General features: G+C 38.9%; 2 protein-coding genes across 3 annotated transcripts; one reads left to right on the top strand and one right to left on the bottom strand.

The window, feature by feature from the left end:
• The first annotated feature begins 656 nt into the window (after window positions 1-656).
• On the top strand, window positions 657-8,930 carry SLC24A5 (solute carrier family 24 member 5). Its single transcript, XM_005521505.3, has 9 exons — window positions 657-750; window positions 974-1,153; window positions 2,439-2,522; window positions 2,610-2,713; window positions 3,031-3,131; window positions 3,892-4,175; window positions 5,114-5,320; window positions 7,959-8,060; window positions 8,608-8,930. Exons 1-9 carry the CDS (start codon window positions 657-659, stop codon window positions 8,928-8,930), a joined length of 1,479 nt encoding a protein of 492 aa, XP_005521562.2.
• A 46-nt stretch (window positions 8,931-8,976) lies between these two features.
• Window positions 8,977-26,659, bottom strand: MYEF2 (myelin expression factor 2). 2 transcript variants are annotated; one of them, XM_005521506.3, is made up of 17 exons: window positions 26,448-26,659; window positions 21,681-21,910; window positions 20,420-20,472; window positions 19,149-19,156; window positions 18,944-19,037; window positions 17,884-18,075; window positions 17,083-17,236; window positions 16,661-16,710; window positions 16,510-16,573; window positions 16,257-16,358; window positions 16,002-16,052; window positions 15,860-15,928; window positions 15,484-15,582; window positions 13,164-13,235; window positions 11,749-11,951; window positions 11,587-11,638; window positions 8,977-9,817 (listed from the first exon to the last, which is right to left on the bottom strand). In XM_005521506.3, the coding sequence occupies exons 1-17, from the start codon at window positions 26,657-26,659 to the stop codon at window positions 9,654-9,656; spliced, it is 1,869 nt and encodes a 622-aa protein (XP_005521563.2). In that variant the 3' UTR covers window positions 8,977-9,653. The 2 variants fall into 2 exon arrangements, with proteins under 2 accessions (XP_005521563.2, XP_014106659.2); XM_014251184.2 differs by lacking the exon at window positions 13,164-13,235.
• Between the last annotated feature and the right edge of the window lie 1,215 nt (window positions 26,660-27,874).

Genomic DNA, 27,874 nt, shown 5'->3' with positions numbered 1-27,874 from the left:
CATTCATGTAACTGGCATGGCCATCTGCCCCAGTGAAGGGCGAGCCCGGTGCTCACACAGCCTGGCACAGAAACCCTGGGAATCGGTGGGAATAAGCAGAAATTGTCACAGCAGAAAAAAGGTACTTAGGAGAAAGCTTAGATTCACCTTCTACGTCCCGAGACACCACAGAGCACCTGGGTATCGCGGTCAGCACCTTGCACCAAGGCCGAACTCACCACGTCCAAAACTTTAGCTCTCCCCAAACACAAGGCAGGACGGGGCGAGGGTCGGAGCGCGGATCCCTGTGGGCCCCTGGGACTCGGCTCGGGCTCGGAGGCGCTGCCCGCAGACCCCCGGGCCCCTCGCTGCCAGCGGCGAGCGGCGGAGCGCTACGAGGGGCGGGCCCCTGCGGGGCGGTGGAACCTGGGGGCTGGCGGGACCCCTGAGGGGCGGTGGAACCTGGGGGCTGGCGGGACCCCTGAGGGGCGGTGGAGGAGGGGGGGGGGGCGCGGCCCCACGTAACGGTGTCGCCCAGCGCCGCCGCCCCGCTCGGCGCCGCCCCCGCTCGGCACCGCCCGGGCTGAGGGCCACCCGCGCTCAGGGCCGCCCGTGTCCAGGGCCGCTCCCGCTCGGAGCCGCCCGCGCTCGGAGCCGTCCCCGCTCAGGGCCGGGCGATGCGGGCGGGCGCGCGGCGGCGCGCGGCGCTGGTGCTGCTGGCGGCGCTCGCGGCCTGGGGAGCGCGGGCGCAGCGCCCCGAGAACCCCGCGGGTACGGGGGGACCGGGAGGGGACCGGGGACACCGAGAGGGCACCGGGGTCCGCTCGAGCGCTGCACAGCCCGTCCCGCAGGTGTCGGCGCTCTGGTGGCATCGTGCAGCGGTACTTGCTGGGCAAAAGAGCGAAACCCACCGGGGCTCGAATCCGCAGACGTCCCGCGGCCTGAGGAATGGGGAGGTGTCAGGATGTGTAACACTTTTGCACTCAATTTTCAGAAAATCGGACGCGTTGCGTCCTCTCTTCTTCATCGGAGTTTCCTGAAGGATTTTTCACACCGCAGGAGAGGAAGGATGGAGGAATCGTTATCTACTTCATAATTATACTGTACATGTTTTTGGCCGTGTCCATTGTATGCGATGATTACTTCCTACCTTCCTTAGAGATCATCAGTGAATGTAAGTGACATCCCGATCTTTTTCCTGTAAAACTGAGCAGCTTGGCATAAAACTTTCTCTTTTAAAAAGTTTCAAAGTTAAAGTGCTCTGAAAGAAAACAAGTTTCACTTTCCATGCACACGTGTCCATACAATATTTAATTTGATACACAGAATCAATATTTTATTGAAAAAACTAGATTACACTGCATATGTGTTCATTTAATATTTGCTTTCTTTCTGCCTGGAGGAAAATCTTAACAATCCTCAGTATTAACTAAACTGACAAGTAACTTTGAGTTACACAGTATTATGTCCAGGTAACTACCAGTAAAAGGAAAAAAGAGGGATGGTGATGTGTGAAACCAAAACTCTTCCTAGGGCTTGTTTTTCTTTGAAAGCAGTGAACAAGTAACAGGATGAGCTACTGCTAACATACTAAAGGTATGACACAGGAGGGACAGGAATTCTTTGGTTACCACGGTTCTAAGAAATCTAATCATCCTGCAACAATTCCCCTGGCTTCAGCAGACCAATGAAGTAAAGAGATGGTCTTGGCAAGAAGTTCAGCTTTTCACTGCCAAGAATTAACAAAATTCCCTAGGGAAACTCATCCCTGAACTGGAAAACTCTCTCCAAATCAGAACACTTACAGCAAACGTAAGCTTAAACACTGCTGTAAGAGCTGGTGTTTTGTTTATTGATGAGAAGTAAGCATTTGTCAGACTTCTGCAATTGTCAGCCATATGTCCCTGTACTCTGTGTGCAGGACTTCATCTACAGAATAAGTTACATTTCAGAAAGTCAATTTGCCAAACAAAAATCTCATTTCTCTTAAGCAAGGCACAGGTTCTTATAATGTCCATACAAACTGAACATTTGATTTTAAGATCACAGCACTAGTTTGAATTTAACTTATGTTTCTGGTATGTGAAGACAACAATAGTACAGATTTTCCTGGAATATAGACAGACTTGATATGGATCATAAAACAGTAAAACACTACAGTCCATGGAATTTCCCCACAATTATTACCAACAGGAAACACAGTTAAATCCTGCATACAAATGCTGATTTTACAAGAGATTTAAACTAATTTCTGTAATGAAGTTAGAAATAAACTAGCCCAATAGATCAGGCTAATTTTCAATATATTATTTATGAATCTCATATAAATGCCTTGACTGTATGAAAATAAACTTTATTCAACTGTAGTAGTAGCTAACATTATATACTAATGAAAGTAAAGGGTACAGGCTACTGAAGTATCAGGTTTTTTTAAGCAATTCTTTTTGTTTTATCCTCAGGCCTTGGCCTCTCACAGGATGTTGCTGGAGCAACTTTTATGGCTGCTGGAAGCTCTGCTCCAGAGCTTGTCACTGCTTTTCTAGGTAAGAGATGTGTTTTGACTCCTTGTAAGTTAAAATTCTTTTCCTTGCATGCCAAACTGAAACATACCAGAGTCATTTTCCTTACAGGAGCTTTTGTGACAAAGGGAGATATCGGTGTCAGCACCATCCTTGGATCAGCAATATATAATCTTCTTGGTATTTCTGCAGCTTGTGGGCTGTTTTCCAGTGTGGTATGTATCAACTTTGATAGTTCTGCTCCCAGGAGCCAAATAGTTATCCTTTCTCATTTGCCAACAAAAGCCAAGAGAGACTTACTATGACAACTGCCAAGTTTATTATTTAGTAGCAAAACCAGCATGTAATCAGTTTTAAGGTAACTTGCTATGAAAGTTTTTAAAAACACTAACTTGTTAAATATCATACTGAAGTCATTCCTAAGAATCTTTAATTTTTACATAATATAGAAACAACATATTGATGCAGCATTTACAGCACTTAGTGAAAGTATTACAGAGAGGTTTAAGAAAAGTACATGACTGATCTGCAGGTTTCAAGGCTATCCTGTTGGCCGCTGTTCAGAGACTGTCTGGCATATACCATCAGTTCAGCAGCAGTCCTTGCGATGATATCTGACAACAGAATTTACTGGTAAGAGCACAAGTAGTGTTGAATTCCTGTTGACTGGAGATTTGTGAGACAGTGTTTTGAAAAACAAATTAAAATCCCCAAGCCCCAAACTTCAAGAAGCCTGAACTGCCGTTCACCAACAGAAATAAACATCCTGTTGGCTTTAAAAAACTTAAAAAGTCACAATGCTTGTAAAGATTATTACCTAAACATTCAAACTCTGCATATTGATGAAGTTTGATCTGCATAGGTTTGTCTGTACAGACTTCACAATTTCTATCACAGCTGTTCTGGCGTATCAATTAGTGTTCAGCATTTACTCCTTTTGAGCCTTTTCTTTCATAGCAGCATTGTTCAGAAAAATATTTGTCTGCCAGAAGATCATGAGTTTCTGAAGTTTTAACTCCTCCATGAACACTGAAACTCCTGTTACCTCAACAAGACAGTCAGGTCCAGCATTATGTCTCTTGAAGTTTATAATTTAAGCATCACATGAAGACTCAGTTTTGCAAACATCAGGAAAATATTCAATCAGTAAGATCCCCTGAAAAACATGCAGCTATACAATACACAAACAAGATTCTGCAGGGGAGGGAAGTTAATCAAACTGCTGAAAGACATGGGGACACTCACAAACTTCCATGACAGTAGCCATACAATTGCAAATAGATGCTTCTGTGTGTTCTCTTTTTGCTCTTCATGCAAATTTTCTCTCTCTCCTTATGCCAATAATTGGGTTATTTTATACTACATGTTATATAAAACTTGTTTTTCATTCTAGGTATGAAAGTGCATCCCTATTATTGATATATGGGTGTTATATTCTGGTACTATGTTTTGACATTAAAATCAACCAATACCTCATGAAAAAGTTCAGTCCCTGCTGTGCATGTTTTACAAAAGCTATGGAAGAGAATGCAGAGCAGCAGCCACTGGTTGGATGGCGAGATGAGAGTGGACCTCTAATTCGTCAACAGTCACGAACAGACAGCGGAATTTTTCAAGATGAGCTGGACTACACTCAACTTTCAACAAGCTTACACGGGCTCGATGAGATCTCTGAAGGTATAGGCATTACTACAGCTAACTCTAGCACTCCGCATGACTGTCTTCAATTTTGATCAAGAGCAGATTCTCAGATTAAGACTTTGCTCACAAAAGAACTCCAGCCTAGTATTCAAGTAGATCATCGTTATAACTTGGAATATAACACTGAGCAAAATCATAGTGATAGTTTTCATATGAAGTTAGTTGCTAGAGGAATGCAAGGATAGTTGCTTATCTGTGTCATGGTAGAACTTCTGTCTTTGTTGTGTGTATTTGAAACTTCTCAGCAACAGTGTTTGTAAAATGCACTATCACCTGAAAGCCACACAGGTACTGTACTAACATACACTGTTTCCTTATGATAATGGCAGGTTTGTAGCCCAAAATATACATAATATCAGAAGTAAAGGGATAGCTGTGATGTGGCCACATGTGGTCATGTTTCCTCTTAGGCAAAAAATAGCAGCTGGTACTTGGTAAATGTTATGGGTAAACCCTTATAAAGAAATCCATTTTTCACCCACCTTAGTTCTCCCCTGGTGATCTAATAAAAAACATTTTAATCATAGAATACTAGGCTGGAAAGGGATCTCAAGGACCATCTCATCCAAACTTTCCTGGCAGAAGCATGGTCCCAGATGGGCCAGCAGCTGTTCAGCTGAATCTTAGAAATGTGCAACACTGGGGAATCACCATTTCCTGGGGAGATTTTTTTACTGGTGATTATTCTCATTGTGAAAAAATGCTTTTCTTGTGTACAAGCAGAATCATCCCAGTGTAACCTTCATTTCAGAATTTTGTCCAGAGATATGTAGGTACTGGGTAATCCTACAGCTGAAACCTGAGGGAGAAGTATTTTTCACCTTTTTTCAGTATTTTCACAAGGATAGTAATATACCGTATGCTATGGATTCAAACTTAATGCTACAAGTTAAAAATTACTTTTTCTTTAACAGATCATCCAAATGTCTTCACCATGCCTGAAGCAGATATGAAGAGAATTTTGTGGGTGTTATCCCTTCCTATTATCACACTACTCTATTTAACTATACCAGATTGCAGAAGACAGTTTTGGAGGAACTGGTTCATGGTGACATTTTTAATTTCAGCAGCATGGATTTCTGCAATAACTTATGTTCTTGTATGGATGGTGACAATAGCAGGTAGGTACCCAAAATGGTGTTGCTATATCAGTCAAGAATCACTGAAAAACTTCTGAGTTTCCCTTTAAAAGTTAGTTTAGCAACTCAGACTGTGCTGTAAAAAAACACAGCAAAGAAAAACAACAGAAACTTGACTGCTTCATTTGCCACACTCTTCTATCCAATGACGGAACACTTTTGAGTTTAGCTGCTTCACACTGCTTATCATCACATGAATGAGAACTTTATGTAGCTACAAAAAACCCAGTCTATTTTTAAAAACACAGTTTCACTAACCTGCTTCATTAAGCAAAACAATTAGACACACAGCAATAAACTTGCCATGCTGAAGGCTGACAAACATGAAATCCTCTAAGACTGGAAAAAATCTGTAATTTCTACACCTTGTGTTTTTCATAAATGTTATAGTAAGAGACTTGGCATTCAATTAACTGCCAAAAAGCTTCTCAAATGTGTTTATTAAACATTCTCAGAGTATGTGTATGTGGACCTCTTACAAATCTGCATCATAAAGTGGGGCAGTAAAAGGATTGCATTTGAGTGAGAGAAGGAGTATGAACTTGTATGCAAAAACCTTCTCCTAAAATTACTTTGAGCTATTAAATCTCATTTCATTGTTTCTCCAGTCAGCTTCAAAGACATCCAGTTTTTAAGAACAAGCAGAAAACAAAATTAAAACTCCACAGAAATTTCTCAAAGCTTGCCATTTTTACATTATAGCTCACTAATCCTACTCAAGCATTCTACTAGTTCAGATATTAATAACTCCTTGTTCAGTGCAGAAACAGACCTACATATTCAGTAAACCTTTGAGAAATTACTAGTAGATTGCTGGATATTATACCCACCACATTAACCCCTTGGTTAAATAATTTTCTACTTGTACCTAATGAGCAAGGGTTCACTGTCTGGATGCTAAAAACCTTTGAAACAGGATTCAAATCAACATTATTGCTGTTCTATAAGACAATGCATTAATTCATATGAAAGTAGGTATGGTGGAGATTCAGAGACTGTATTAGTTCATTTTCAAGAGTCATCACAGGTAGTATTGGGATCTTTGGCCCACTACTTCTAGGTAAATTATATTCTATTTACATGTTAAAACACTACAAGTTAAACACACAATATATTCAAGTCCAGGCTCCCATGAAGGTTGACTCAGGCTCCACCATTGCATAATCAGCCTGTCAAAATGTCACAAAGGTGTCATAGCTGGGCACTAAACTGGGATGATCAAGAACAAACCTAACTTAGTACATCTTTCTGCTGCTGGCAAAGAAAATTCAACTACTTATAACAACACATTGATACACAAAATTAACAAAAGCCTAGAAAAATAAGACTATTTTGTCTTTATGGTCAGTTGCCATAAAAAAAAATAAACCACTACACATTAAATAGAAGATAAATCTAGCTAAGAAAAAGAAAAAATAGTTTCTCCTGAGTTTATATTCTGTCTTATAACCTTCAGAGGGCTAGAAACTAATGTTGGGTATGTAAGGCTGGTTCATTCATATTTCAACTTGGTTTGAACCATTGTTTTCCAGCCTGGATGGTTTATAAAAGCTGATTTGTTGGTCCCTCATCCTACAAATCTATTAGAAGTAATGGAAGGATAAAGAGAGTACAAATTCTGCAACAGGATAATGTTAGTCCCTCTGAAAATAACTAAGTTTCAAACATAAATTTACTGGGCTGCTCTAGACTAAGCTGGTAAGTAATAGACAAGCATTGCTGACCTAGCTTAGCGTACTGCCTTTTAAATAAAATTGCTCTTATTAAATGTGTCAAAATATTTCAAGTAAGAACTCAGATTTCAACAATAAAAATATTAAGATACTTTTTAGAGAACAAAAAAGTTTAAGAAAAATTAATTTATTTGTAGCTTGACTAGAGGTATCAAGTACTTCAGCATACTGATGCTTCTGAATGGTACAACTGCTAAAACGGTTTTGAAGAATCCCTGTATTTTACGTTAGAAATATGGTTACAGAACATTTGGGGCTAAGAAAAACAGAGATTAGGGAAAAACAAGTTGCCTTTCTAATAACAAAACTTTTTTTTTTTTTTAAATTTAAACAAATATTTCCCTAAAGGAACTCATACTTCTAAGGGGTTACTTGTACTTACAAGTCATATAAAAATCCTGTACTTTAATTCTTAAAGTAGTAGGCATGTAGTTGAGACAGTACTCTCATAATATCTTAATGACTGTCCTCCCCAAGAAAATTCATGTGCTTTTTCCCCTCCCCCAAGGGGATTAAAAAGAATGATCCTAAGAGTTATTGCTTCATGAGACTTTTGAACACTAACAAGGACATGCGCAAAACTGAAAAAAAGAGTAGTCATTTGATAGATATTAAAACTTTTACCTTATCTGCAAGAAAAAAATCATAACTGCTGTTGTCTTGACCACTGCAGACTTGAAGAACAAGGAAAGGGTATTTGTTGTTACTCTTTAACTGCTTTGTGGTTCAGTCACCTCACATGTAGTTAAGTTAGCTCACACATTTCATTTGAAATTACTGTATGATTACTGATTTTTTCTCCAGCAAACGAAGTCCAAAGCACTTTCTTTGGATGAACCCAAACTAAAATCACACTTGTATTTTCTACTGTTATTTCTCAACTGCAGGTGAAACGCTGGGTATCCCGGAGTCAGTAATGGGTCTCACATTACTTGCAGCAGGAACAAGTGTGCCAGATACAGTTGCAAGTGTGCTGGTGGCTCGAAAAGGTAAAGATTTTAGTATTTAGGCTCATGCCAATGGATGTGTTTAAAAGGTACTACAAAAAAAAGAATTCTAGTCAATATTTTGATAAATTCAAGGAGTTACCTCAAAATTTGTGCTCCAGATTCTAGAGCTTAAGTTTACTAAAAATAAATAAATAGCTTACCTGAAAAAGCTGTGACTCAGACATTTAAAAACTTCTCACAGTATCTCAGAGAAGTATTTGAGATTGGTTTATTTGTTGTTGATTAAGTATTACAGTTTTACTGCAGAATGCAACTGTAGGTCTCGGTATTTTAATCATAACTGGACTTTATAATAGCCTGTCTAGCTTAATTTTAAGTGCAACTGTGCAGATGCTGGTGATTTAGGGAGACTTTTTATGGTTGTGGTACCCATGTTCTGTAGAATCATAACTATAGTTCTTCTGATGCAAAATCTGGAAAGGGTGCTCTGTGAGAAACTGAGGGCTGGCATTCTGTTCCTCCAAAACAGTTTGGCAATTTCATGCAATACAATTAAGCCAACTTATTTGTATTTGTTCCTTTACAGGAAATGGAGATATGGCTATGTCTAACATTGTAGGATCCAATGTATTTGACATGCTCTGCTTGGGAATACCCTGGTTTATAAAAACTGCCTTCATAAATACATCAGGACCCATAGAAGTGAACAGCAGTGGTCTGACATACACAGCCATTTCTCTTATCTGTTCTGTTGGTTTTATTTTTCTGGCAGTTCACCTAAATGGCTGGAAAATAGATAAAAAATTGGGAACTATTTGTTTTGTCCTGTACTTAGTATTTACTGTATTATCAATTTTATATGAACTTGGCATCATAGGAAACAATCCTACAAGGGTCTGTGGTAACTAGTTTTAATCAGTGATTATGCTGATGAAAAAAAAATAAAAGCAGGAAAAAAAGATCAGTTTCTTCATTTAGTCAAAATAAAATTAAAAAAAACAACTCCAAACTCCCATTGGGCTCTAAATCTTATATACAGAACTAAATCATGTCATTAAAGTAATATTAAGTAGAACAAAAACATCACAGCCTAATTGGAGCCCTTTCTTTTAGAGTCAAGAATTACAGTATGACTACAACACACATATAAAACCAAAATGCTGAAAAAGACATCTACTTTTTACATTACAATGTTGATACACATTGGAGGGGGAAAAAAAAGGTCAGAAAACACTAAATAAATCCCACTATGCAATCTGGAGATTAACAGAGAAAATGGCTTATTTTATTAAAAACAGTATAACCATTCATTTAAACTGAATGACTAGAGACACTTGGCCTAATTTTCCAAAGGCACTGAGCATCCAAAGCATCCACAGTCTATAGGGACCTGCAGGTGCTCAGTGCCTCTAAAAAAACAACAAAAATCAGGCAAATTGTCTTTAAAAACCAAACATAGTAAGATTCAGTTAACAAGTATCACAGTATATTAAACACTATACTGTTAAAGGCTGGTGGGATTTAAAAGTTCCTTTTTACAGCTTTTGTAAGCATACAATGTTACTAAAAATGACTTACTAAGATAGAGAAGCTAAACAGACATAGGAATGTTCCTGAACACACAGTTTTAAATTACGCATTGCGATCCAAGCGGACATCAATTTCTCTGCCACTGATTTTTATGCCGTTCATTATCCTACAGGCCTTTTCAGCAGATTCTGGTGAGTCAAATCTGACTGTTCCACAGCCCTTTGATTTTCCATTCTCCATTTTTATTTCTGCAAACATTACATGACCTGAATAAATAAGTTAAACAGCAGTTATTTCAAGTCCTCAGTGTACTAACAACTTAAAGAACTCAGAAGTGATTAAAGAAACCCCATTAAGTATAACCTAGGGGAACATATGAAATTGGCACTTTCAGATTGATGGTACATTCATTCATTCAGGCAAAGTGACATGGGACAAAACAGCAGGAAAGAATCCAAATCCAGATCTGTTATCTCCAATCTTTCCTGACGTACGCCTGTATTTGACCTCAAGTTTGAAACAAAGCGCCCTGTAAGACTCAAGGAAAGGTTTGTGTTTCATACTAAAAGAAATGTGAGTATTGATAGGCATTATCCAACCTGTAGCTTAATCCAGTCCACCATGTTCATCACAAAAACATACCAAGCAATAGTCACAAGCAATTTTTTAAAGGAACTGCTGAGCAAAATTAAAGCCTTTAAAACAATAAAGAGACCAGGCTGGGAGTGGTGGAAAAGTAGCATGCACTATTCAATTCCTGCTTTGAGCTTCCTTGAGGTTGGACACTCAACTCACAAGGAAATATTCTTATAAAGATCTCTTGTTACTTCTAAGAATGTTCAATTCCCTGGAGCTAATGAGTTTTTGTTTATGGTATGTTGTAGCACACCCCTCCTGAGCCCCCTGAATGTCACTAGGAAGAAAAAACTTTTCCCTGAAATACAAAGTAAAAGTAAAAAATACTTTTATTTTTAAATATCATGTAAGACTGGCCTTTCATTGAAAGAAATTGAATACTGGGAAACAGTCTTTGTATTTCCTTATGATACTGACATGAACACAACCTGTTGCTTATAATTCTTAAAAGCAACTGAACATAACTACTACATCCATTAGCAAACAGAGATAATGAAAAAAAAATTCTGAACTATCTCAAAGTTGCCCAGGAGGTTAAGACTTTTTAAAAGAAAGAACCTGTTGTGCTATATCCTCCATCTACAAAAAAACATCAACACCTTGTAATTTTTCACAGTTGAACTGCGAGGTCTAATTTATATCAAATCTGTACACAGCTGCATGATGACTGTCTTAGGCATCAGTAGTATGTTTTAAATTATTTATCTTTTCTGTCTATCTGAAATAAGAAGTCATCCTGTAATTCAGTTAAAGCTCTCCATTCTGAAAATGTTTTCAAAACATGTCATGTATTTCTACACCCAAGCTTTATTTTTCACTTATTTCTGTGAAAAGACCAACTTTTCTCAATCAGATAAAAACAATTATTGAATATTTGTAGCAAACCTTTATTTCTTAAGATAAAGGGGAACATTATAACCTGCAAATATGCTAATCAGGATCACCTGTATGTATAAGAAAACCTGTAATGCTACACCGGCAAAATTACTAACTCTGATTCGATGCAGCACTATTTCTGAAGTAATGCATGATGTGGACAGACCCAGGCTCCTGCATGTATTTATCTCATAGGAAACACTACATTATAGACTTTTACTAGCCAAGGAATATGTCAAAAAAAGAGAAAAATTTCAAAGAGTAATTTTATTAACGGATTAGGTTAAAGTTTATAGCAAGTGAGCACTCAAAGCCAACACATCCCACACTGTACCTTGGTCTTGTGTTTGGGCATGCCTAAAAACTATTTATCTATCTCAAGAAAGCTGGGTGAAATAAGAAAGATTAAGCGAGCCGGACTCCTCTTCAGAGTCCAACAACAGTCTTCCTGTTGTTATCTAATAAACACCACATAGCACATGAATTCCATGGAGATGAGCAGGGGTAAGGTTCATATACATACCACATTGACTGAATTTCTCCTTTAGCTTCTGCCAGGTCAAGTCAAAAGGAAGCTAGAATAAAAAAGTATTATTGATAACAAAATATTACAATGAGAATAAGAGTGCGTAATCAAACATACACACAAAATAAGCTTGTGGTTTCTATATATTTAATTGCTTACATTTCTCACAAATATCTGGTTGCCTTTAGAGCCTAATCTCTCTCTCATGCCACCTCCCATCGGGCCAGGCACAAATCCTCGATCGATGTCCATGTTCCTGTCCAGGCCTCCACCCATGGCCGGTCCCATTCGATCAAAACCGGAACCCATCCGATCCATTCCCATTCCTCCAGCCATATTGTTCATACCACCCATTCCACCACCTACACAGAGAAAGAAATAGAGGATAAAATAAAATCTCCTTTTAATAATAAACACACAAATATTTGGTATAAAATAAAGTTCTTGTGCCAGGAGAAGAATAACTTTATTAAAACTGCTGTAACATAAACATTAACTTTTACACATGCACAGTGTTTTATTGAGGAGCACGGCTAGTATTTTAAGACAAAGTATTACAAGATACAGAGTGTCAGTTCTAAAATAATAGTAAAACCAAACTGCATCAAGCTATTAGTCACACCATCTAATGTAGCAAAATGTTGAACACATATTTAAAGTCAGTCTTGTTTAATTAATAAAAATATGATACCCTTTACCAAAAAGATCAAATACGTAACTGTGGCAATACATATATACAGATAATTTGACCAGACACGCTACTGTTTATTTGGCTTTCTGCATTTATATTCAGCTTTACTTAATGCAACCATACCCACACCTAATTACAAAATCTTCTAGAGAAGTTTTGGTTTTTTTTGGCCGAGAACAGAAATTACTGCAAGTACTGTAAAGAGCTTTCCTATGTGTCACGGTTTAAACCCCGATAAAAAATACATACATGGAATAAAATATATTAATTTATTTTATATACGGAACAAAGAGCAATAGCATTTGAGTAATATTTCTGTATTCATAATTAAAAATTAATGTACAGTAAAACTATCAATATAATTCATGAAGAACCCTCTTTTTAAGCCTTATATCTTCTAAGATTGGTGCTAGAAAGATTTTAGTTTCTCATCTGCTCTAGCCTGAGGAATTCAGAGTTGCTGCAATACAAACTCAGTAGTGGAGCTTTGCAAAAAATTAAACTGGGTAATAATCTGAAATTCAAGACTGATTTTTTATTTCAATGATGCCAGACTACTGAGATTCATGAAGTTTACTCAAGTAACTCTGCCTGTCTTTTTTCTGAAGCACAAGTTTGCTTTAATCACTTCTCTCTCCAAACTAGAAGTTGAAACTATTCCAAATCTAAGATTAAGGGAAAGACCGTATTAGCTAGCTTTCCTCTGAACTTTTACCTCAACAAAACAGCTTTGAAAACTGTTAGACCTGTCACATGCAACAGAGTTCTACTCCCATCAACAGCAAGACACTACACTGCAGCAAGTTCCTCTGATACAAGTAGGTGTACACCGTATTGATACATTGCCTGTGCATTTATGTTCTATTGAAACAAGTTAACCTACTCATTCCAGATCTTACTGGGCCCATGCTAGGTGCTCCCATTCCTCCTGCAAAAACACCAATCATTGCACCACCTAAACAGAGAAAAATAATGAAGTGACATACACTGAAACCACCAGTTAGTGAAAAAAAGCAAAGCACACACTAATGAAGTGCACTGTTTGCAATGTTACCTGGCTATATTTTTCTATAAGGGCACTTTAACACGTGCCTTTACTAAACAAGCTAAATAGGAACATCTAGTAAGTAAAATTAGTTTCTCCTTTTCTACTACAGGATTTAAGCTACTCTGATTTATTTCTAGCTTTTCTCCCCTCTGACAGCCTGCCAGCAGCACAAACATGGTAGAACTAAATGGGCCATTTCCTACATCAGAAAGAACAACCTCAAAACTCAAGGCTTCATCCTATATGAACTTGGCAGTATAAAAAGTCAACAATTCTGCTGCAAATCAAATATCCTCAATTCTACTCTGATACTATAGCCAAACCAAAGACGCCTTCCTTGATTTCAAGCTTACTAAAACCAAATGCCTTCACAGTATTTCTTTTTAAGATACCATTACCCTAAATATTGTAACAGGAGTACATTAGGGCCTTTCCCGATCAAACACAGTATCTATTAAAAGACCCTACAATTTCCTTCCACTACTTAAGGTTAAGCTGGGAATCTGATCTTGGTTCTCAGGATACTATTCAAATGGTCAGATCACTGATAAGATTGTAAACTGAAGCTTGCTGGATCTACTGAATGAAAGACACCCACATTAGTTTCTCACAGTAGCCATGTTCACAAATTTCTAAACCAACGTGTTACCAGAAGACTCAGAAACCTACTGCTTGCAGAAACATTTATAACTGAAGTGGCCTTGCATTTTCACTCAGGAAACAGATGTTTATGCAAGTAGCCAGAGTGAAAGCGTTCACTCTGTTTTCTAAGACATTCATTCCAAGGCATTAAGACTAGCTCAAAGGATGCGCTTATTATGTTCTAACCACTTCTACACAATTGCCAGTATTGAAGAGAAGCACACAACAGTTACTCTTTGCTATGACTTGCTTCAACTAATACATTTTTTTAAAAGGTAAGTCAACTTTTAGACCAGATGAACTTTATGCTCTTAGCAGTTCTTCTCTTTCAAGGAGGTGAATTAAGCGAATGGGAAAATACAGGAAACAGAGAAGAAGAACAGCTGTCCCCTATAATGCATTTTGTGCACAGTTTCAGGCCTATTACAAGAAAGACAGAGGTCCTGGAGTGTGTTCAGAAAAGGGCAACAAAGCTGATCAAGGCTCTGGAGCACAAGCCTTATGAAGGATGGCTGAGGGAGCTGGAGTTCTCAGCCTGAAGAAGAGACTCAGGGACTCTCAGGAACTCAGGGTAGTTACTCTCTATAACTACCTGAAAGGAGGTTGCAAAGACATGGGGGGGTCAGTCTCTTCTACCAAGTAACAAGCAATAGAACAAGAGGAAACAGCCTCAAGTTAAACCAGGGAGGTTTAGATTGGATATTAGGAAAAAATGCTTCACAGGAAGAGTTGTCAATCATATAAACAGTCTGACCAACAAAGTGGTGGAGTCACCATCCCTGAAGGGATTTAAGAGACATGAGCTCATAGCTCTTGGTGACCTGCTTTAGTGGTGGACTTGGCAGTGTTGGGTTGAAGGTTGGACTCTATGATCTTTTCCAGCCTAAGGAATTCTGTGATTCATCCAGATAACAGCATAGTAACAAAGGCTCTACTGCTGAACTCTTCCACACCTCTGAAGATGGAAGAGTAACTCATTCAAGGGAACCCCACTGCCAACAAGATATCATCTATAAACAAAATAATGCTGTCTCAGTTACAGAAGAGACCAATAAATACCATTCTGAGCTGTATGAGCTCAGAAGGCAGGACAAAAACTGAGGGCATCAAAATTCAATACTCCGGTCCAATGCTACCTGATTTGAAGTAAAAACAGTATTACACCATGCATTTGCAAAACAGGCTCATGGAAGTTACAAAGGCTGTATATGGACAGCTTGCTCAGGATTATCAGAAGCATATATTTCAACACTCCAAAGATTTAATACTCCACAAAATAAACAGAATGAAGGTAAATGCTTTCCTCAAATAGTTATTCCATTTATATTTTACAGAGGGAAAAAACCCCTCCACACCTGAACCTCTGTCTGAAGTGGTGGCTGTAATGAACACTCAGATTACATCCTTACAGTAATGACATGGGGTGAAGGGATAGATGACCAAATGAAACCATAAAAGGTCTCCTAGCAAAATTCTTCCAATACTATGTCAGAAAATATAACAGTTACCATACCCATCCTTCCAAAAGACTCTCCAAAACCACGGTTCAATGCCATGTCACCACGACCAAATTCTCTTTCCATGTTTGCTCCCATTCCACCACGGAACATTTCTGTAAAGAACAAAGCAAACAACCAGAAATATTCTGTTATTTACTTATAAGTTGATGCTCCTACAACACTTGTTTCACAGCTGCTTGTTTAAACAGAAGTGAATCTAATGCATGCATCAGAGGCACCTATTGCACGCTCAACTCTCCCACCAGTTCCTAGGCCTTGTCATGAAACTACTTCCTTTGAACTCATCTATATTACCCACCCCTAACTGGAGAGCTTTTAATAAATAAATATTAGCAAACTAGTAGGTGTACAGGAACGGTGTTCAAGTACCTCCCATTCGGTTGACTCCAAATCCTCCCATGTTAGGCATTCCTTCCATTCCACGAAATCCAGGAAGTCCTGTAAAAAAGGAAAAGTGTTTTCTATACAGTATTAAAGAAATATTTAATGAAAAAAACTTTATCACACGTACCGCCTCCCATTCTACTCATTCCACCAAATCCTGGGCCGTCTATTCCCATACCTTTAAACCAAAAAGATAAACAACACTTAGTACACCCTAATGGATTTTTTCTAAGTTAGAGAGAGTTAAAATCTCTAAAACACACTACACAAGGCTTGCTTTGTCAAAAGTCTGTCATTTTTCCAAACACAGAAATGACAATTTTAAACTTCAAAATTTTTAAACAAGCTCTGTATAACTTAAAAATAAAGAATATGGATTTACCTCCTGGACCCATGCTCCCCATTCCACCACCCATGCTCAGCTGTGTTGCACTGATGGGCTGTCCACCTGGTCCAAGTCCCATACCAATGCCACCAAGACCACCTCAAAAACCAAAAAAATATAAGTATGATCAGAAGAGAGACCTTCCTCTGTATCACAGGGACCACAGTAAGCAAAAGTATTACTAAACTGTGCCAAAACATGGATCACCATGTACTAAGTGCAAGGAGTAGAAAACAAAATGTGCACTTACGAGGTAATTGTGAACTTTTGCTGTCCACAACACGGAAGTCTTCATGAGGAACTGATTTGTCATCCTGATAAAACAACAAGGATGCTATGCTATGATCCTTTCAGTGTTTTGGCAAAGACATATAAAGTAGAAAGAAATGAAAGCAAATTACCATTTTTACATGCATGGGTCTGTCAAACAGGAATTGTCCATTGAACATAGCTGAAGAAATGCAAGTCAAGGAATCTTAAGAAGGCAATTTAACTATTTCTGAAGAATCACTATAATAAAGTATTATATTTCTGTACAATTACTCTGAGTCTTATCTTCCCCTACCTTATCTTTAGAAACCAAATTCAAGGGCCAGAAGATGCAATACAAGCTGTTAAGGACATTAGTTTCACAATTGTCACACTGCTAGGTATTTTAATTTTGTTCAACATCATGAGGAACTTTTAGAATTTAGACACTCTAGTCCCTATATGGTAGCTATAAGGCATATAATGCAAATAAGCACCATTTGCAAAACTACTTTGTCAGAACCATTAAAGACTAATCAATATATGATCGATTATTTTTCAAAACCAAGGATACATATCGCTTGAACAGCTTCAATTGCTTGTTCAAAAGTAACTGTTCCCATTCCTCGACTCTTGCCATCTTTATCTTCTTTGATGTCTGCACGCTTCACAGTTCCAGCAATGCTGAAGACCTCCTTCAGTTTCTTCCAGCCAACTTTGAAGTCAAGCTTAAACACAGAAATACATCAGTGATTTCAGTGCACTTCTCTGTTCTGCCATCACATTTGGCAGAGATTTTCTGCATTGCTGTTAACTCTTCATTGACAAAATGCTTGATAATTGTAAAAAGTTGAGATTTTGTAATATACACACATTGTGTCAAAGTCCAAAAAGTCAACAATTTATTCTATGTACATGTATTTTACTTTAATTAACATACTAACATTGAGTTGGTTCTTGAGAAGAGCAGCTGTAATTCCACAAGACCTCATATACATACAGCAGTCTTTTGTGCTAATAAAGAACTTGAACCACTGTATTTGTTGGAACTTTATTGTGTTAGTCTAAAGAAACTAGCAAGATAAATATGAAGTACATATTTAATTTTTAAAAATGCAATTGTAAATAGTGAAAAAATTTATAAAATATTTTTGAATCAACAGATGACTGCAATAATTAGTAGTGCATGTCAGTCTCAAGAGTTTAATGTATCTTTCCATGTCCAAAATATGAACACATACCCAAGATTTTCAATTTAATATACTAACTATGAACTATTTCCAACCCCCTCTTTATATTAAAATTGAACTACACAAGTACAAGATGTCTTAAAAAGATCAAACATTAAGGTTATAAAATACAGTTTTCAGCTTACATTGGCAACAAAAATCGTGGATCCAAGCCTGCCTGCTTGCAAATTACTGATAACCTCAGGAGGAATGTTTGGATTATTGAGAATAGAAGGTGGTAAATTCATCATTCCAGGTGCCGCATCAGGTCCATGTGCTCCTGGAAACTGCCCTCCTCCACGCTGTAGTGCTCTGCGAGCATGTTCCCCTTCAGGATCCTGAAACATGGGCAAAAACAAAGCCACTTAACCATCAACAACAGGCCTGGCAACAAACAAAATGGTAGTATTTGAAATTCGGCACAAATCCATCAAAATTATCAACTAATAAATATGCTTGTCCATGTCAGAGGGATCATGAACTGGATTAGCACGGAGACCCAATTCCCTCACCTCTAGAGGTGGGTCCTTTCAGATGAGGTTGAGGCATATTGGCAAAGCACTTGTTGAGGAAGCGTGCACTGCCACTTCACATGCTGTACCTAGCCTATGGACAAGTAGAAAAGATTTCAAGCTAAAGGACTGTCAGCCTAGCACTTTCCTCCAAGAACTGAATTAATTTAATTAGGTGGTGGTTTTGTATTATTTATTAATACCATTATTAAAATTGTAACAGGACAGGAAGAACTGCATCAGAAACCATCATACACTACAGCACTACAATAGAAAAGTTGATATTATTTCACTTTCCAGAGAGCACAACTTCTCTATTTCCATCCCTATTTTTGCACATATGTAGTGGTCTAATGATTAGCTCATTCTGTGTCGTATTTTGAAGCAGGTAAGTAATGTAAACATAGAATTACTTAGATTGGAAAAGACCTGATGACACTAAGGTAAGAGTATGAAGTCAAGTTGTTTTAACAAAAAACAGCATTCCATTATTATGACTTTAGGACATGCTTTTTATCAGTTTACTTGGCATAGTATCCAAGCTCCTGCAAGCCAACAGGCAGTTCAGCCCATTAAGAAAATTTCACAAAAAATGAAACTGAAAATTATACATCTCAGATTCTCAAAACACTGTATGGTCATCACAGTAGCTTTAGTATCTTCACTGTTTCAAATTCAGCAGCAATAAACATACCTCTTTAATATTCAGGGGTCTTCCACTAAGATCATATTTGTTCATAGTGTCTAATGCCTTCTTAACAAATTCTTCATCTTTGAATTCAACCACACTTAGAAAGAGATCAAAACATTTAGAGCATTAAAATAAAGTTTAACATGCCAAAACTAATAGAATGTTTGGATAGCAGTGTGCTTCTACACACATAAAAAAAGAAACTTACCCACAACCCTATATCCACGAGATTTGTCATCATATGTAAAGAGAAAACAAGCAAAAAAACAAGAAGTCAGTCAGCACGTATGATAGAGCAAGAAAGATCCCAGCTCACTGTTAAGTAACTACACAAGTTATTTTCAGCTTCAAAATTCATAATATATTCTCTTTAGTGGTAGCCAATCTGAATTTCTCCTACTTTCACAGCATACATACCATTCAAATGCAAGAGAATACATTTTCTCTTACACATTTTAAGTCAAACCAGAATTGGAAAAATGCCACACAGATCCATGTAAAGACAACTGGGAAGAGGAGGTGGGAGGGAAAGGGTGAAAAGAAAATAACCCCAAAACATAACCAAAAACCAATCAAGACACTCATCATGTCATTAAAAGCTGTCCACTAACTACAAAATTCAAATCTACCTACATCAAGTACACCACTACAGTGAAAAAGCAATCTGCATACCTCTTCAGTACTACAGCATAATTGAAAAAATTACCTTATAAGAAAATAACCTTATTGACTACACCAGCATCCTTCTAATAAAGCAAAGAGTTGAGGATTTCTTTAAGTACAGCAAAGCTGACAGCATGTTTTAGTTTTAACAAGTATTAAAGAAAGTAATTTACAACAATTGATACGACCTCAGTTAAGACTCAAACCTGCATTTCTTGTGTTCTCACTGCAGGTTTGGAGCTGCTATTGGCCAAACATTTGACTATTATTAAGAAGACAGAGGAACTTTAAACAATCTTCACTATTAGTGCCTCACTGCAGGCACTCCGTTGGCTACCAACCATCTGCACCCATTTAGTTTTAAGAAAATAAATACATTAAGCCAGTGTTTAAAAGTACCAATCCTGCAAAGCTGTGAAATCAGGCACTTCACCCAGTATACTCTTAGCTAACATTTTATACTTATTGGCCCCAAGAAGAGCACACTACACTAACAAAATTTAAATAAAATGATTGGTTTATTGAACATCCTTTATATGAAACAATTTATACCAAGACAAAGGTGTTGGCTAAAAAAGAAGAATTAAGTAAATGCCATTTGTTAACATTAAGAGAAGAACTTTGCCCTTACAACCAGCTAGTGTGAGTTGCATGAAGGTGTCAGACTACTTCTAATACAGAATCCTCAAGGCTACCTTAATGAAAATCAGTGTAAAAATGAAACTTACTTTCCAATAACTGGTACAGGTATTATACAAAAATAAAACTGCTGAGGAACTTTTACACCTCTAGCAGATTGTTGCCCACGGCACTTACCCTTGATTTTCCTTCAGCATCCTTAAACAGCTCCACGTATGTAACCTCACCAACTACATAAGACATACAAAGGGAAAATACCAAGAGACAATGCATTTAAACACCAGTATCTTTCTTTACTGTGCCCCTGTGCACAAGTCTACAGAGAATCACCTATTATTCACCAACAATCAAAACCAGACCAACATACCTCCTGTCAATGGCTATATAATTTAGCTAGTTTTCAGAAATATGCAGCAGCCACATTCTCAAAAGCTAAAAACAAACAACTATATTTAACCTAATTCATACTACAGATCATATTTTGGCCAGTATGATATAGTTGGTGAACAAATTCAGATATACACAGTCCCTTAACCTAACAAATGAAACGTCAACGTTCACTGAAAAGTGTTGCAGTTATCATCCTACTCACAACACCTGTTTTAAGGTGACTTTCTACCTGAGTATCTTCAATCAAAAGTTTGCCTTCAATAATAACCAAATTTACACATCAAATATTTCACAGCAAGCGACTCACTTTCTAAGGTAGGAAGTTTAAGTAAATAAAGCATCAAATAGTCACGTCACCTTACAACAGATAAACCAGCAGTTACAGAAGGGGGGGTCTGGCATTTTTCACAGCCTAAAAGCCAAGTGTGCTTTGCATTACTTTTGAAGAATCAATTTTTCAAGAAAAACACAGAACTAACTTTTTACAAAATCTATATATTATCATTATTTTACCCCAAATTTAAAATAAATTTTTGGGGTAGTCAGATTTCTCTATCAGAACTGCAACAATAGTAACAAGCTTTTAATACAAAGCTCCAGACAAACAGTCATGGCAGTAGTGACAATGCAGACAAAGTTAATGCCACAGCCAGATTCCACCAAAGAAATACAAAACAACTTTTGAAAGACATCCCTTATTATTCAGGTTAACACACTTCATGTGTTGCTTAAATACAATAGCCCTTAGAGAAAAAAAAATCTACAAGAACTACAACTAGACAAAACACAATCTCTTTAAGAACCCATGAGGTCATGCATATACTCTCTACTGTCACACCAGAATGGCAGAAGATTGTGAGCACTTCATTTACCCAGCCTACCCTGCAATGCAATTGTCTCGGATGAAAGAGGGGGAAGGGAGATAGATGTACCAAGTAAAGGCCAAAACAAAAAAAGTCAAATCAAATCTGTGTGGCTCAAAGGACACATCGGTTGCATTTAAGCCCTATCGGTTTCTGTGTGAAGTGTATTACAAGCAGTAAGTTACCTTTCTCTCTCATCAGGTCTTTAATAGCTTGCCATTTCATGTCATACGGGATGTTGCTAATAAAAACTCTATTGCGATTAACAGCCTTCTTGTCCCCAGAGCCTGCATTCTTCTCCTTTGCATAGGGGTGGAATCTATTCTTGTTTCCAAGAGAAGGGATTGCCTTCGCTTTTGCAACGAACTTCTCTTTCACAGGTGCTTTCCCTTCTTTTGCTGTCTCATCATTATCCCTACATTAAAAAACAAAAATCCAAACAAAAACACTATTAGTCTTCTGTTGGGTCATTAGCCTACCCCACCTCCTACCTATATAATTGAGTATTTGCTATGCTATTGGAATTCCCAGGATGTCAAACACTGCTTTTAAAATTAGGAAATCATGCTACCAGAGCAATTTCAAAATACACTGTTTAATCAAGAACAAAAAAACGTTACAATATTAAGTAAAGAAGGTGTATCTTACTAATTCACTTACATTCCACTTCACAGAATCATAGAATCCTAGAATGGTTTGGGTTGGAAGGGACTTTAAAGATCATCTAATTCCAAGCCTCCTGCCATGGGCAGAGACACCTTTCACTAGATCACCTTACTCAGGGCTTCATCCCACTTTTAACACTTCCAGGGATGGGGCAACCACTGCTCTGGACAACCTGTGCCAGCACATCCTGTCTGTCAAGACTCTAAAAGATGGAACTATGAAACTACCACGAAGACAAAAACAGAAAGAGTGAAAAATTAACTATAGTACCCATGCATTAGTGCCTTGGTAATTTTCACACCTCACTTGGACAAGTTACAGGATATTCACCACAGAAGTGGGAGTAGAAATAGTCTAAGCTTGAGAGTTGAAACAGCTCAGGATGCTTCATTCAATGGAGTAATAATATATCAAAATCAACTCCAATAGGTTTTATATCAAATTATGTTCTACCTACCTCATAAATAATTTTTATTCACAATTTGTGCCAGACTACTGTTAGACAGAAATTAAAATTTAACTAAGAACAACAAATATTTTTTTTCAGTTTCACTGCTTAACACTACTAGAAGTTGAAAACTTTCTAAACACAAAGGAAACAGCTGTATTAAGCCATGCTATGAATCTAGGACTAATTAAATAACTAGGTATTATCCACTAAAAACAACAAAACAGATGCCCAGCCCTTTGTCTTTCAAATCTTCACCAACAGCACCAAAATTCTCCTTTTAAAATATTTTTATTTTTTAGATGAAAACACAAGAAAACTGGCTGCTTCTCTTTTAAGGCAGGCCAAATCTCAGGGTCAATAAGACCATACACTTTTAACAGAATTAGAAGAAATATCTGTAGCTCTTCAGCATTCCTGATATCGTTACTACCACAAGGTCATTTAGCATGCTAAGAGGCTCAAGGTGCTTGAATTGTTACTTTTAAAAAGAAGAACTGCTGAACTGAGAGAATCCACTGAATAAAGCCACACAAATGTGATCCACTAAACAGATGCTACTTAGCAACTTTAACTACACATCACTGTCTACTTAAAGAGAAACTTTAAAAGTACTTTTACAGAAACATGTATTTTAAAAAGACAGAATTAGCATCTTGAGTTAGAACAATTAGAAGGTAATGTCCTACAGGACTGACAGAAGTGAATGATTGTGAACCTTCCTTCTTAAATTAATCTTTACTCTATTTCCCACATTTCAGACAGTTTAGTTTTTATCTCATTTAGACACTTTGGAAGGTTTCAGGCATTTCAGTTTTACAACTACAACATATGGCAAAACCAGTGATTTTGATTAACTGACAAATTTTCAGCTCTCTGCACTTTTGTTAACAAAACAGTGAGTAAATAGCAGTCCTGCACTCAAAAGCACATGCAAGGAGCTTTTCATGAAGCTAAATGTATTATCTACTCAAGCTTGGGAACTTTTCAGAGAAGAGTACGTTCAAACACATCCATATTCCTCCCATGACTTTTTCCCCAATTTTGAAATACTCATATGGTATTAACTTCACAGTCCTTGTGTTTATATGCGGATTAAGAGTGGATTAGCAACTGGAAAATGCATGGATACTCCCGTGGGGCAAGTATTTGTAAAATTTAAAACATGTCAAGTCAACAACTTGCTATCTGGTTCAGGCATCCTCCAACGTCCCTCTGCATCATCCCTCCTCCACACCATCCTGTGTCTGTGTGAAAACGTAATTCTTGTGTGGCTGTGTAATGAAGTGAAATGAAGGGAACAATGCAGGAACTGGAGGGATTCAGGAAGGAGGCAAAGAGCAGAGTATCAGGTCTTCCAGTCAGATTATTTCCTTCCAATCCAATTCTGTTTGCAAATGCAAAACTATCCCCTGTCCAACAAGACATCTAATAAAAATCTGAGTTCTTCCTTAAGTTTTAGGATTAGAGCAATGGATTCTCTTCAGCCTTTTAAGCTCTTTCCTGCTTAAAGGATTATGAAACAGCCCCTTGGTGCTCAATGTAGTGTACAGGACGAGACAGGTCTCCAAATATGGAATCCAAAGGCTCTGAAAAACCTGGCTGTATAAATCAGTCAAGAGCAAAGAAGATACAAGCCTGGCATAAACTCCTAAATCTGGGAAACAAAGCGACACTGCACTTGGTCTGGGAATCACAGCCAGGCTGCTGAAAATAGAGGATTAATTAAAGAAACAATCTTTCTTGCAAAACTCATCTGCCAAAACCAACAAAGGTCAGTGAACAGGCCAGAGGCAGAGATCCTTTTAAAACTCTTACCCTCCTCCTTGAATATTAAAAATAATTTCAGTCAAATAATACATTCAAAGTAATTTACATTAGTCACCTACAGACCACAGAGAAGACAGATTCAGAAATTATGAACTGACATTTTCATGGGGGAAAAACAATAGTAATTTATAATCTTTACCTTTTGTATGAGCTACACATTTCACACATTAAATTAATATTTGCCTGTGAAATCACAGACCATCACCATTCTTAGGACTGGGAAAAAAATTGTCTACAATTAGTTCTTAAAAAAAAAAGTGCATATGCTCATTGATTTGAAAGACCAATTATCCCTTTTGGGGAAAAAAAAAACCAACAAAAAACAAAACAAAACAAAAAAAAACTTTTGAATTTTCCATAAAGTTTTAAAGACAAAAGACAAGCTTTCCACATACAAAACTAGAAGCCTAAAAATAATAAGCACAAGATACATCAACCTGAAAGCCCTCAAACTTGATTTTTTAAAACTAATTTCTCTCCTCACAAGTGTCCATAGTAAGATAAGCAGACCGAAATGGAAGAAGTTCACAACAAGTGATTCCAAAGCATATGGCTCTCTAAAGCTTTGTTGTGCTGAACAGTTCCACTGCCCAATACCAATACAAAAAACTTAGGAAGTGTGCAAACTGAGCCAGGATTCCTGTCCAGTTTAATGACTGCTAAGCAAACCAGGTTAATGAAATACTTTTTTTTTTTTTTAATATATTTAACCTACAGACTGACAGCTTAATCCTTTGTACACCCGTTTGGGGGCAGATTAGAAACTGCATGTGAAAGAATAAGATTTGTATCTCTGTTACCAAGAGCCCCCCATTACTTTCTAACTTCAAGTTGTGACTTCTACCATGCAGAATGACTGGGATTTTTCATTTGCTTGTGAGGTTTCGGAGGGAAAATATATTGTTGACAGGAGGGATACAGAGAAAATACCTCATTTCAACATCAGCAACCTCAAAAGGCAATAAAATTTATACACCTAAAAGGGGCAAAAGGGTGACTATCGTACTGTGAAAATTCAATTCTAATCTGCACAGTTTGGAAGCTGAGGGCCAGACTAGGGGGGAAAAAACATATCCACAAATTCTATTTTACAGTAAAGTGGAATTTATAGCTTGTAAATTAAACTAAATTTTACAGGGAGTCAAGTAAAGGCATGAAGTACATCTTTATTCCTCCAGCTTTATATTGAAGATGATCCCACATACATTTTTTAAATACAACTGTGTTAGAGCAGGGCTGCTTAGAACATGTCAAAACTTCACAGACACCAATAGTTTTGATGTACTTTAGCAGTGGGTCTACTGTAAATATATTTTCCCTCCAAGATCTGAATGAGATTGGAAGAGATATTGAAATTCCAATGATCTGAGCCCAAAACCTAGTTCACGCAGAGTGACAATCCTCAAAGCCTGACATCAAGAACAACCACACACATAAAGTTACTCATGGTATTGTTCCAGAGAGCTGGTAGTTCCAGCTCCCTTATATTAAATTCCTTTTAGAACTACTATATAATTTTACATATTCCCTGTATGAAAACGTTACAGCTTCCAAGAAAACTTCGTGCATGCATGAGCGGAGTTCGCTTTTAGAAAGTAAATTATTCTAGGGCTGTCTGACCATTCTCACGTAAACAAAGACTAATTCAATGGCTTTACAAATAACATCGTTTCGGCAAGAAGTGGAAACGTAAACGGCACCAGAAGCGATGCGGAACACTCCTGGAAGAGCACCCCATGGGAACCGGTCCGCCAGGTACCAGAGCCCGGGGCTCGGGGTCCAGCCCTGCCGGGCGGCCTCGCCGGGACAGCCCTCAGCGGCCGCTGACCAAGAACCGCCACCTGCCCCGTGCCCAGGCCGCGGCCTCCCCGAGCCACCGCCCCGACCCCGGCCTTGCCCCGACCCCACGGAGGAGGAGCCTTGGGGGTGGGGGGGGTCCGGCCACCTCCTCCCGCCGCACCCCCGGCCCCGCTGCCCCCGCCGCCCTCCCGGCCCTGCCCTCACACACATTTTGACGCCATTTGCGCTGCCCGCGCCGCTACCGGGTGCTGCGCCCGCCCCCGCCGCCGCCGCCGCCTCCTCATCCTGCGGCGGCTGTTGCGGCGTCTGTTGTTGCGGTGCCGGCTGCTGCTGTTGCTGCGGCGGCGGCTGTGGCGCTTGGCCGACCGCCTCCTCGGCTCGGCGCGGCGCGGCCGCCTCCGCCCTGTCGGTCTCCGCCATCTCGTGCCGGGCCGCGGCCCAGCGACCGCCGGTTTGAAACGGGCCCCGAGCGCCTCGGCCTCGCCGCGCCGCGCCGCACCAAGTCTCGCGAGAGCGCCGCTCGCGGCCGGGGGAGGGCACGCGCGCCGAGGCTTTGTGCGTTGCCGTGGCGACGCGGGGACTGCCTGGCCGCCATGGCCGCCGCTGCGGCCCGCAACAGCCGCATTCACTGAGTCACTGAGTCACTGAGTCAGTCGCAGAAACAGTTCTGCGATTGGGAAATCCCAGATTGGAATGGTTGGGAAAGACCTCTGAGATCTTCAAGTCCACCCTTTAATATAGCACTGCTAAGTACAGCACTAAGCGAAGTCCTGAAGTGCCACATGTTAACGTCTTTTAAATCCGCCCCTGCAATGGTGACCCCACCATTTCTCCGTGCAGCCTGTGCCAGTGATTGACAACCCGTTCCGTGAAGAAATTTTTCCTAATATCCAACCTAAATCTCCTCTGGTGCAAGTTCAGGCCATTTCCTCTCACCCTATCACTTGTTTCCTGGGAGAAGAGACCAACTCCCGCCTGGCTACATCCTCTTTTCAAGCAGTTGTACAAAGTGATAATGGCCCTCTTGAGCCTCCTTTTCTCCAGGCTGAACACTCCCTCGGATGCTCCTTACAGGACTTATGCTCCAGACCCTTGATCAGCTGCACTGCCCTTTTCTGGACACACTTCTGCACCTCAATGTCCTTCTTGCTGTAAAGAGCCCAAAACTGAACACAGGATTCATTGTGCAACTTCACCAGTGTGAGCAGAGGGGGACGATCACTGCTCTAGTCCTGCTGGCCACACCATTTCCGATAAAGAAAAAAAATCTTGTATGGCCTTTTTCCAAACATTTCAGTACCCCTCAATATTAAGAAGATCCCCACATTCATCATGAACTGAAGGCTCCAGAATTCTGAAGGATTTGGACACAAAATCAACTCTTAATCTGTGCTCAGACAGCTCAGACCAAATATAGAATAGGCTGAGTGGGAAGGGACTCATCAGGATCATCCAGTCCAACTCCTGGCCCTGCACAAAACACCTCAAGAGACACACCATGTGCTCAAGAGTATTGTCCAAAGACTTCTGAAACTTTCTCAAGCTTGGTGATGTGACCACTTCCCTAGGGAGGTTGTTCCAGTGCTCAACCAGCCTCTGGGTGAAAAACCTTCTCCTCATCTAACCTAAATCTCT

Source organism: Pseudopodoces humilis, chromosome 16 (genome assembly GCF_049639895.1).
Source record: "Pseudopodoces humilis isolate 2021_Gansu_Grassland_sample_001 chromosome 16, ASM4963989v1, whole genome shotgun sequence".
Taxonomy (NCBI): domain Eukaryota; kingdom Metazoa; phylum Chordata; class Aves; order Passeriformes; family Paridae; genus Pseudopodoces; species Pseudopodoces humilis.
Note: the sequence above shows the minus strand (reverse complement) of the source record. Positions and strands in the feature narration are given on the sequence as shown.